Raw genomic sequence first — 13088 nt, 5'->3', positions numbered from 1 at the left:
AAACTGTAATAAACAATGCAATTATTGATTTTTTTTAAAAAAAAGAAAACAAGGAATAAGACTCCAATTCCAACTAAAACTCACTGCCCCTGGGTCAGAGCCAATTTATAGCTGACGCTGCAGCAGGTTTTAGAGGCTGTAAATCACATGAGTGGAGATTGCACTTCTTTCTTTCTCAGAGTCACTCTTAGATTAAACTACCAGAGAAGCATCATCTTTCGGTTAACAACACAACTCTCACCTAAGTCAAATTATTCTTAGTAATTCTTATCATTTGTTAAGTATTGTTGTGAATGAACTTTATATTCATCATCTCTAATTCTTTTTTAAATAAATTTTTAATTGTGATTTCAATGAACGTTTTCAGAGAAGTTAGATTTTCATTCATTCATTGTTGTACATTTTGCCGCCTCTCCCTCCCTTCCTCCCAATTAATTTTTTTAATACTTGTTCATTGTTGTACAATTATTTACCTCCCCCCACCCCTAGTCATCTTTGCAGTGATATACCTCTTATTCGGGGCTGCTGTCATACGTAAAATACATAATCATATATTCCTTTTAAACAATTCTTGCTTTCATCTGCTCCATTGCAATGGTCATTATCTATCTACTCTTAACATATTTTCCTCCCAACCTCCATGTCAGACCTGTTTTAGAAGAGGGGTGCTATGCAATATTTGTCTTTTTGTGACTGAGATCTTTCACTCAGCATGATGTCCTCCAGGGTCCCCATGCTGAGTAATGTCCTATGAGTTCATTGTTTTTCAATGCTGCATAGTATCCCTTTGTAGTCATATATCAGCATCTCTAATTCTTGACATAAATCTACAGTGTCTGAAATGTATATTGTTTGCTGAAAATGACTTCTAACCATACAGATACAAATAAAAACATTTTATTCTTATTTTACAGATTCAAGATGGCAGCTGGCATAAGGCAAAATTCCTTTTTCACACCTGGGACCCTAATCAGCTTCCCGTGATAGAAGTACAAAAACTTGCTTTTCTCAAAACTGGACAGAAATACTATATTGAGAGCAGTTCTGTATGCTTCCTCTAACATCTCTGAATTAGTTCAGAATTCATGCTGTTGGGCAGGTTATTGCTGCAGAGGGGAAAATAGAGATACTATTATCATGTAATGCGAGGAATAAAGCATTGACTAAATCTTAAAGAATCTCAGGAAGAAAAGACTTCCTCCTAAGGAGAAAAGGCATTTTATAAAGGACTATGGTTGATAAAGTATTTAAGTCTTCTAAAACTTATACTGATCTGAGCTTTCTGAAAGAATTTCCTAGAAATTAAAACTTATGAACATAAAATTCAGGGTATCCTATATGTTTTGACTGTCTGATAGCAAAATACCCATTAGACAGCTGGAGACGCAGTGCACGGTGGAGCAATACTGGCTAAGGCTCCCAAACGTGTAATGCTTCTGTCTAAAATTTATAAGCCACAGTCTTATATGTCTTATTTTCCCAAACACTAAGTTGTATTCAAGTCCTCTGTGGGCATATACATCTTAGCCAGTGGTACACTACCTCTTACGTGTTGCCTTTTTTATGTTGCTCGGTGCTCATTCTCAAACAAGGTGCTTAAAGGCTTTCATACGCTGTTTTCCTTCTTTTTCGTCTTTGTCATTCTTTAAGAGTATGTACTGATTACATCAAGATATGTTTTGGTTGTTAGTACTTATTTTCATTTGTTTGGACACACACTTAATAATAACAAGTAAAACATTATTTATATGAAGCCCTTGTTTTATTTTAAAATGCTCTTGTGCATATGGAACCAAAGCCAGCACATTATAGTCTGTGCTTATAAAAAAAAAAAAGAAATAGAAGTTCCCTTTTGATATTTTTTTTTAATGTTGTAAAAAATTTTATAGCCAGTTACCTGCAGTAGTAGGTTGGGTTAGAGTTTAGGGATTTTAATGTACTGTTTTAAAAATACATGATCATCTGGAATGATACGTTGTGTATATATATTTTATAAAGTTTTAATTCAGCAAACTTCTGAAATTGCTGCTGTTTTAAATTATAAAAATCTTTTATTTCTGCTTTATAGAATACATTTTGTAATAGTCATCAATTTTCTTTCACTGTTCTTAAATATAGTAACTGAAACCTTAAAACACTCAACATGCAAATTTTAATAGTGGTATCTGGGAAAACTCTTGTCACTTAAAATAAGCTCAGTCCCATTTTCCCTTGTTGTCAGACCAATGTTAATTCAGTATGACAAGAAATATAGTATACCTTTTGGTATATAGAAAAGCTTGTTTTTCCATTTTTAAAAAACCTTTAGCCACAGCAAACTACACTTGCCTATCTATAATAAAAAATATGTTTTAAATCATTTTTATACTATTTATTTGTCTTCTTTTGTTATCATATGCTTTTTTGTGCATTATTATGCCATTCTGCCATCATTTTTACATGTGTATATTGCATGCGTAGAGAGAGATTAATTGGCCTAGTGGACAGAAAGTGATGCTACCAAGCCAAAGGTGGGTGACTCTAATCCATGGCCCTCAGACCTGGTTTAAATTGGTTTTGGTCAAACATTCTTCTAGGTTGTATAGCCCTGGTGTGTCCACTTTCCATACAGAGGTAGCTCGTTGTTGCAGTGAAGCTGAACACTGTGACACTGAGGTGTCAAATGTGATAATGATTACCCATGGCGGACAGTATTTGGTGGAGCTCCCCAATTAAAACAAGCTTGGAAGCAGGAATCGTATCCACTTCTGTAATAGCCTGCCTCCGGAAACCCTATTAACCTGGAGAAATATTGAGGACTTTCATTCATAGGGTCACTATGAGTTGTCTACGCTCAATGACACTTAACAACAAACAGCATATTGAATGTACATTTACATTTACATTCTATATATTTACATTACCAGAAAAACATCATTTAAAATATACAAAAGGACTCCAGAGCCTTTTGTAAAAGGCCCTATTTATAAAAAAAATTGAAACATGGCAAAGATGTCCGGTTTACTACTGAAGGATATTTTTTAAAAAGCAGGTTAAATCTCAATGGAAGAAACTATAGACTATACCCTAGTTTCAGTGTGTCTGTTACACAATCTGTTCCAGATTAAAAAAAAATATATCTGAGTTGCTGCAGAGAGATTGAGCCTCAATATCAAGAAGGCAAAGATTCTCACCACTGGGCCAATTGGCAGCATCAGGATGAATGATGAAGAGATTGAGATTTTCACAGCTTTAGTTTGCTTGGCTCCACAGTCAACACTCTTAGCACCAGCAGCCAGGAAATTAAATGATGTAGTGCAATGGGAAAGTCTGTTGTTAGGGACCTCTCCAAAGTACTGAAGAGCAATGGTGTCACTCTGGAAACTAAGGTGCATCTAATACAGGCCATGGTCTTTACAATCACTTGTTATGCATCCGAGAGTTGGACAATGACTAAGGACAATAGAAAGAGAATCTATGTCTTTGAGCTGTGGTGCTGGAGAAGAGTTGAATGTACCATGGACTGCTAAGAAAACAGATTCATCCTGGAGAGGGTTAAACCAGGCTGCTCCTTGGAGACAAGGATTCTGAGGCGTCATCTGACATACTTTGGACATGTTGTTAGGAGAGACCAGTTCTTGGAGAGAGATGTCATGCTTGGGATAGTAGAGGGACAGTGCAGGAGGGGAAGGCCATCTATGAGGTGGATTGATTCAGTGACTGGGATAATCGGGATGGGTGTATTGGAGACAGTGCGATTGGCACAGGACAGGGCAGAATTTAGGGCTGTCATACATAGGGTTACTATGAATTACAAGTGACTTGATGGCATATAACAACAACGAACAATATCTGAGTAAGTTTATATTTTTCCTAGAGATAATTTTTAAAATAAATATAGAGCAAAACTGTGGTTGTTAGATGCCATTGAATCAGTTCTGTTTCATAACAACTCAAAGCACATTGTTCATCCATGCCATTCTCAAGATTGTGGCTGTGTTTGAGCCCATTGTTAAAACCACTTGCAATATGTCCTATTGAGAGTCCCAATTTCATTTTCACTGGCCACTATAATGTGTTTCTCCAGGAAAAGATCCCTACTGAAAACATGTTCAAAGTAAAATAAAGCCTCACCATCCTTGCTTCTAGGGAGCATTGACAAGACAGTTGTGCTTGTTCTTCGGGGAATCCACAGTGTACCCCTTATTCTTCACATGTACCATAATACAAAGTCGATTCCTCTTGCATCTCCTTATTTATTTCCAGTTTTCACATGTGTGACTGAAAATACTACGGCTTGGGTCAAGGGTGCTTTGATCCTAATAGTGATATCTTTGTTTCTGGATACTTTAAAGAGGTCTTTTGCAGCAGCTATTGCCTATGTTTTACTTCTTGACTACTGCTTCCATAGATTTTCATTGTGGATCCGAAAAATATTAAGTCATTGACAGAACTTTTCTTTGTCATGGTGGTGCTTGTTGGTCCATTTAAGTGTTTTGGTTGCTTTGTTGTTGTGGTTTTTTTTTGTGTTGAAGTGTAGTCCATAGTGAAGCTTATAGCCTTTGATATCCATTAGTGCCTCGAATCCTTTTCACTTTGTACAAGCAAGATTCGCAAACAGTTAATAAGTTTTCCTCCAATCTTGGTACTACATCCATCTTCATACATAAACACTATGCTTTATATATAATGTTACTGAAATATTAAAGTTAAAGCAAATTTTAATCAATGTAATCAATCATAGGACTTTTCTCAAAGTCAATTTAACTGTGTGGATCACAATAAAGTGTGGCTGAATTTGAGAAGAATGAGAATCCCAGAAAACTTGATTATGCTTATGCAAAACCTATACTTGGACCAGGAAGCAGTTGTCAGAACAGAGCAAGGAAACACGGCATGGTTCAAAATCAATAAAGGTGTACACCATGGATGTGGTCTGTCTCCATATCTTTTCAATCTATGTGTGGAACAGATCATCTAGGAGGCTAGGCTCTATGAGGAGGAATGTGACATCAGGATTGGAGGAAGACTCATCAACAACCTACATTAGGCAGATGACACAGCTTTGCTTGCTGAAACTGAGGAGGATCTAAAACATGTGATGCAGAAGGTCAAGGACTGCAGCCTTAAATATGGATTAGAAATAAACATCCTGAAAACAAATATTCTCACCAAAGAGCCAATTGGCAGCATCATGATAGATGGAGAAGAGAATGAGATTGTTGACAGCTTCAGTTTGTGTGGCTCCGCAATCAACACTCTTGGTTCCAGCAGCCAGGAAATCAAAAGACGAATTGCATTTGGGACATTTGTTGTCAAGGACTTCTCCAGAGCAGTGAAGAGTAATGATGTCAGTCTAGAGACTAAGATATGCCTGATCCAGGCTGTGGTCTTCACAGTTACTTGCTATGCATCAAAGAGCTGGACAATGACTAAACATGATGAGAAAAGAATTGGTACCTTTGAGTTATGGTGCTGGAGAAGAGAACAGAATATATAATGGACTGCTAAGAGATCAAACAGGTCCATTCTGGAGAAAACCAAGTTTCTCCTTGGAGGCATGGATTTTTAAGCTATGTCTGACATACTTTGGGCATATTGCAAGGAAAGACCAGTTCTTGGAGAGGGGTATCATGCTTGGAAGGGTGGAGGGACAGTGCAAGAGAGGAAGACCCTGGATGAGATGGATTGACTCAGGGACTAGGGTAATAGGAGTAGGTGTGTCAGAGACAATAAAATTGGCTCAAGATAGAGCAGAGTTCAGTGCTGTAGTACATAGAGTCACTATGAATCACAAGCGACTTGGTGGCACACAACAACAATCATAAGCAGTCTTGTTAAGAATGTTCTGAGAATTCCAGGTAAGATAGCAGACTAAAAGGATGGAAACCCAGAAATTTTTCTACTAAGACTACTGGAAACAAATGTAACAGGCATAGATGATAATTCTGGAATCCTAAGCTTAAAGGAAGAGATAAATAAAGGAATTCAAACTCTAATTGAAGGAGTAAACGAATGAAAACATTGAATAAGATATTGGAGCACAAAACTGGAAATATCATGCTCTGCCTTTTTGAACCACTTTCTAGATGCCACAGAAACTTGCATGGCTTTTGTATCCGCACTAGTCACTGTCTTCTGATAGGAAAGATACTCCTTACCCCCTCTCAGGTGTCAAAGGAGCGACTTTCTTTCCCATCACCACCATCCAGAAGCTGGCTGGCAGTGTCCTTCAGGTTCTGTCTCAGTTCTGACTGAGGTCAAGCATACACACACTGGCTCTCCATTTGGACATTCACTCTGAGAACTAGCAAACTCTGCTCTGCCTAACCTTCATCCAATTCACAAATTTGTAGGGCCACCACTTCTGACTCTTAGTAGAGCATGTGGAAATGCCTCACCAGGGACACACTATTGCCATGTTTGGAGTAGTGGTTACACCATGGAGGGCATCATCCTTGGACGTCTCAGTTTCGATATGACTCTCTCTTCATGCTAGTCATTTTTTTACTGGTATCCTTCCTGCACATATCTGAACTGGAAAAGACACTGTATCCAGGCAGACTGTTTAGGCTCTTTGTTATTCTGACAAAAACTCTGTTCCCAGATGGGTGCCCAACCTCCTGAATTGGTGTCCAACCCCTTGATATCTCATAGGTCAGAGAGGTAGTAGGACCTTAGCCATATTTCAGAAAAGCATAAATAGATGAACTCTCTGGGCACCTCGATCATAAATCTTTCCTAGACTGGCAGACACATTGTTCCAGAATAAATATCATGCTGCCAGCCACTAGAACAATGTTGAGAACATCAATCAATTGATTCCATCCTTTATCCTTAATAATTTTTCATTTCCCATCACATTTTGGACAACTTTTTTTTGGTCTGTCTGTAAGTTTCACATGAAAACAATTAAGTGTTAAAGAATTTTTCTTTTTCATGTTATCCATAGTTCATTATGATCCACGCAGACAAATACCTTTGCATGATGAATAAAGTACTTGCTGCAAAAGGTCAAAGACTATAGTCTTCAATATGGATTGAAGTTCAACATCAGGAAGACAAAGATTTTCATCATTGGACCAACTGGCAGCACTATATTAGCTGGAGAAGAGATTGAGGTTGTTAGCAATTACAGCTTGCTCAGATCCACAATCAACACTCTTAACATCAGCAGTCAGGAAATCAAAAGACGAATGGCATTGGGAAATTCTACTGTCAGAGTGCTGAAGAGCCATGATATCAGTCTAAATACAAAGGCACACCTAATCCAGGCCATAGTCTTTTCAATTACTTGTTATGCTTCAGAGAGTTGGACAATGACAAACAATGACAGAGAAAAATAGAGGCCTTCAAATTGTGGTGCTGGAGAAGAATTTTGAACATACCATGGACTGCCAAGAAAAGAAATCTGTCTGTCTTGGAGAGGGTGAAACCAAGTCTCTCCTTAAAGGCTAGGATTTTGAAGCTCCACCTCACTTTGGGCATGTGGCCAGGAGAGATCGGCCCTTAGAGAAGGACATCATGGTCAGAAGGGTCGACAGACAGCGTAGAAGGAGGAGAACCCAGTTGAGATGTATTGATACAGTAACTGGGGCAGTAGGGGTTGGTGTGTCTGAATTAGTGAAACTGGCTCAGGGTAGGGAAGGGTTCAGAGCTGCTGAACATAGGGTCACTATACACCACAGGCAACAATAATATACAACAATGTATAACAACAATAATATACCAACACAGGTCTGTAAGCAGGAGAAGCATCCACTTCCTAAACAACAAGCCTCCAGAAACTCTATTAACATTGATAACTGTTGATAGTGTAGAGTGGCTTCAGGCCTTTTGTTCATAGGGTCACTATGAGTCATGCTTGACACAAAGGCAATCAACAACAACAACAATGAATAAAACAAAAGTAAACATCTTTCCGTTATTTACTTTCAGCCAAAAGGTGTGCATCAAGGTTGTATCCTTTCTCCATAACTTTCAAACCACATTTGTACTTCTGACAGGTGTCTGTCAATGTACTGTTCTAAGCCATTTTTGGATGATCTTCAACAATATTTTTCTTGAATGTGATATTAATTATATTGTTTAAAATTTCCCATATTCTGTTAGATCACCATTCTTGGGAGTGGAATTAAATATTAATCTCTTCCAGTCAAGTGACCAGGTAGCTTTCTTCCAGATTTCCTGGTAGAGGTAGACTATAGTCTGCAATATGAATTTCATCTCTACATCGAGAGAGCAAAGTTCCTTACCACTAACTAGAACAATAGGCAACATCATAATAGATGGAGAAAAAAGTTGTCAATAATTTCATATTTCTTGGGTCTACAATCAACACCATAAGTACTAGGAATCAAGAAATCCAAAGATAAATTGTTGTTGTTGATCACCATCGAATCGAGCACAACTCATGGTGACCCTAGTGAACCAAAGGCCTGAAGCCTTTCTATAACTACCGGTTTTTTCTCCAGGTTCATAGAGTTTCCAGAGGCATGTGGTTTAGGAAGTGGATGCCACTCCTGCTTCCAAACCTGAATCAATCTGGAGCTCCACCAAACACTGCCCATGATGGGTAGCTAATTATGGTGTTTGACACACCTATGACACAGTTGTTCATCATCACAGTAACTCTAAGTTACTTCAGTAGAGCAAATATATCACTGCAGTACCACTTAAAAGAATGTTCATCCCAAATCAATTAACATTTGGCCCTTTGGCAGCAGGACACCCAGTTCATCTGGCAAGTCCCATCTGCTGAACAATGACCATCAGAATAGATTGTAAAATTTGTTCTAGGAAGCAGAACATAAGGAAGAAATAATCAAGTCAAAGAGATTTACAAAAATATTTCAAAGGGTGCTGCTAGAAAACAATGTACCATAATGAAATATTCAAATGCCCAGCACTGAATAACCTAGAGAAAAGAATATGATTCTTCTTATTGTTATGTGCCATCGAGTCGCTTGTGACTCATAGTGACCCTATGTACAACAACTCTGAACCCTGTTCTATCTTGTGCCAACCCTATTGTCTCTGATACACCTACCCCCATTACCCTAGGCACTGAATCAATGCATCCATCTCATAGAGGGTCTTCCTCTCTTTCACTGTCCTTCCACTCTCCCAAACATGATGTGCCTCTCTAAGGACCAGTCACTCCTTGCAACATGTCCAAATTATGTCAGACAAAGCTTCAGAATCCTTGCCTTCAAGGAGCAGCCTGGTTTCACCCTCTTTAGGAAGAACCTGTTAGTTCTCCTAGCAGTCTACAGTATATTCAATACTCTTCTCCAGCACCACACCTCAAAAGAACTAATTCTCCTTCTGTCATCCTTTGTCATTGTCCAGCTTCTGACGCATAGCAGGTAATTGTGAAGACTATGGCCTGGATCCGGTGCATCTTGGTCTCCAGATTGATATTGTTGCTCTTCAGCATTCTGGAGAGGTCCCTGACAGCAGATTTTCCCAAAGCAATTTTTCTTTTGATTTCCTGGCTGCTGGTAGCAAGAGTGTTGACTGTGGACCCAAGCAAACCAAAGCTGTTAACAATCTCAATTTCTTCACCATCCATCATGATGCTGCCAATTGGCCCAGTGGTGAGAATCTTTCTTTTCTTGATGTTGATTTTTAATCTATATTGAAGGCTGCGGTCCTTGACCTTCTGCAACAAGTGTTTCAGATCCTCCTCAGTTTTAGCAAGCAGGATTGTGTCATCTGTGTAACACAGGTTGTTTCTGAGTCTTCCTCCACTCCTAATGACACCATTTCTCCTCACAAAGCCCACACTCCCAGATAGTATGTTGTGCATACAAATTGAAAAGCTATGGAGATATGACACATCCCTGGCATACACCCTTCCCAATTTTGGACCATGCAGTGTTTCCTTGCTGTGTTTTGATGACTGCTTCCTGGTCCAAGCATAGGTTTCGCATAAGCACAATCAAGTGTTCTGGAATTCCCATTCTTCTAAGAGTTAACTGCAATCTGTTGTGATCCACAGTCAAATGTCTTTGCATAGTCAAACACAGATAGACATTCCTTTGGTACATGCTTAGTATTTCTCAAACTGAGATTAATGAAGGAAAAAAATCCAAACCCTGGGGATTGTCTGATGTAGTATAGAATGACACAGAAACATCAAAAGAAAATGAATGGAGTACACTGTCACTGTATCCAAGGAATTGGCTAGCAGTCAACCATTTCAAGAGTTATTATATAATCAGTATTAAAGAAAGATGTCCAAATTATGCTGAATTAACTGGAGAAAAAACAAAGTTTTAGGAATTATCAGAATCTAATTGACATGTTTCAACAAACTGATGTAATACTCAAAGTACTCGTTTGCTTATATTAAGAAATTGGACAGTTAGCTACATAGCCGGCAGCTAGAAGAAATACATATCTGTGCCCATTCCAGAGAAAGATGGTTTAAAAGAATAGGCTACTTTAGAGCAATATTAGTAATATTGCATATAATAAAAATTATGAAAGGTAATTTAAAAATTGTTACAGTAGTGTATCTACAGGGAACAGCCAGAAATTCAAGTTGGATTGAGAAGAGGGCATGGAAAAAGGATATCATTGCACAGATAGCAGATGCATTTTAGCTGAAAACAGAGAGAAAAATTATTGTTTATTGACTGTGCAAAGGTGTTGGCCTCTGTCTGGTCATAACAAATTTTGGATTACATTGAGGAGATTGGAATTTCCAAAACACTTAACTTTGCTCATTTTACTTTGATCCATAATCAATGCACTTGGTATTAGCAGTCAGGTGATACACTGCACTGGGAAAATCTCCAGTAAGGGACCTCTCCAAATTATTGAGGAACAGTGATGTTAGTTTGAGGACTAAGGTGCATCTGATTCATATCATGGTATTTTCAGTCATGTGCTATACTGCTGAGAGCTGGACAATAAGTAAGGATGACAGAAGAATGATGTCTTTGAACTGTGGTGTTGGAGAAGAATACTGAATATTCCATGGAAACCAAAAGAAAACAAAAAGATATATCTTGAAGAAGGTGCAGCCATACTGCTCCTTGGAAGCAAAGAAGATAGAGATTCATCTTACATACTTGAGGTATGTTGCTCGGAGAGGCTATTTCTTTGAAAGGGACGTCATGCTTGGAAAGGTGGAGGGACAGTGGAAGAGAGGAAGACCCTCAACCAGGTAGATTGACACAGTGACTTTGGCAATGGGCTCAAGTGTGTCAGTGATTGTGAAGATGTCAAAAGATGAGGCAGGACTCAGATCAGTTGTGCACAGTGTTTCTACGAGTCATACTTGACTCAGGGACACCCAACAACAACAATATGCCCATGTGGAACTGAATGTGGACTAAGAGGAATTATTTCAAACAGAATAAGGGATTGTTGCTTATTATCCATTGCCCCAGTTACTATATCTCATCCACGGTTTTCCTCTCCTGCACTGTGCCTCTACCCTTCCAAGTTTGATGTCCTTCTCAAAGGACTAGCAGTAAATATAAGGTAAACCTCACAACTTTTTCTTGTAATGTATTGTGTGAAATTGCACATGCAAAATTCAGTAGCAAAATTAATACTGGGCTTAGATGGAGAAAACTTGGATTGTGTTTCAACCCTACCACCATTAGTTTTAGGTCTATAAGGAGTGGCACTAATAAAGAGTTGCAGCAGTGGTTCCATGAGACAGAGGCAGTTTTCCACATGTGAAATACCATGTCTGAAAACCTACCCTTAGGTCAGCCTTGAGTTGGTTCTGGCACAACAACAATGAAAGTTTGAAAGCACAGAATGTCAGAAGGGATAGGAAAGAAAGATTAATGAAAACAGGAAATACAGATGGAAGTGGGATGAGTGCTAAAACATTGTGGAAATGGCAATTAATGTCACCAAATAAAATGTGTATGGATGAGCAGAAAATCAATTTGCTCTGCAAGCTTTCAAATAAAAATTAGAAGTTAAAAAAATGCAAAAGGTCATTACAAAGACAGAGGAGGAAGAAAAAACCAAGATGGATGTCAGAAGAAACTAAATATTGCACTGGAGTGCTGAGAAGCCAAAGGAAAGGGAAGAAATCAATATAGAAAGGAGTTGAGCAGAAGATTCCAGAGGGCAGTGCGGGAAGACAAAGTAGAGTATTACAATGAAATGTGCAAGGACCTGGAGTCAGAAAATCAAAAGGACCGAATTCACTCAGTATTTCTTAAGCTGAAGGAACTGAAGAACAAATTCAAACCTCGAGTTGCAATACTTTAAGATCCTTCAGGTAGAATATTAAATGATCCATGACACATTAAAAGAAGATGGAAAGAGTTTACAGAGTCATTGTACCTAAAGGAATTGGCATACACAAAAGAATTTCATGAAACAACATATAAGCAATAGACTGTGGTGATAAAAGAAGAAGTTCAAGCTGCTCTGAAAGAATTGGCAAATAATAAGGCCCCAGGAATTTATGGCATACTGACTGACATATTTCAACAAACAGATGCTGCCCTGGATGTGTTCACCAAGTTGTGCCAAGAAATCTGGAGGACAACTGCCTGGCCTACTGACTGGAAGAGATCTATATTTGCTCCCATTTTAAAGAAAGGTGATCTGACTGAGTGTGGAAATTATTGAACAGTATCATTGATATCACATTCAAGCAAGATTCTGTTGAAAATTATCCAAAAACGACTGGACTAGCACAGCAACAGAGAACTGTCTGAAGTGCAGGCTGGATTTGGAAGAGTCTGTGGCCCTAGGGATATTATAACTAATATCAGATGGATCTTGGCAGAAAGCAGAGAGTACCAGAGGAATGCCTATCTATGTTTCATTGACTATGCAACAGTATTTGACTGTGAGGATCACAACACAGTGTGGCTCACTCTGAGAATGGGAATCCCAGAAGAGTTGATTGTACTTTTACGAAACCTATACTTGGACCAAGAGGCAGTCATCAGAACTGAGCAAGATAACACTGCATGGTTCAAAATTGGAAAGTTTGCCCATCACAGATGCGTCCTATCTTCATATCTATTCAATCTATATGTGGAAAAGATTATCTGGGAGGCTGGGCTGTATGAGAACTGTAGCATCAAAATTGGAGGTAGACTTATCAACAATCTGTGTTA

The 13088-nt window shown here is 38.5% G+C and overlaps 1 protein-coding gene across 1 annotated transcript in view; it reads left to right on the top strand.

Annotated features, from left to right (window-relative positions):
• COL24A1 (collagen, type XXIV, alpha 1) overlaps positions 1 to 1101 on the top strand; it is a 548498-nt gene extending 547397 nt beyond the window's left edge. Inside the window, exon 60 of the mRNA XM_006898370.1 lies at positions 915 to 1101. Coding sequence (XP_006898432.1) covers positions 915 to 1061 — 147 coding nt within the window. The 3' untranslated portion in view covers positions 1062 to 1101. The remainder of the gene's footprint in view (positions 1 to 914) is intronic.
• Positions 1102 to 13088: the final 11987 nt, after the last annotated feature.

Source organism: Elephantulus edwardii, unplaced genomic scaffold (assembly GCF_000299155.1).
Source record: "Elephantulus edwardii isolate Elephantulus edwardi_28Jun2011 unplaced genomic scaffold, EleEdw1.0 scaffold00227, whole genome shotgun sequence".
Lineage (NCBI taxonomy): Eukaryota > Metazoa > Chordata > Mammalia > Macroscelidea > Macroscelididae > Elephantulus > Elephantulus edwardii.
Note: the sequence above shows the minus strand (reverse complement) of the source record. Positions and strands in the feature narration are given on the sequence as shown.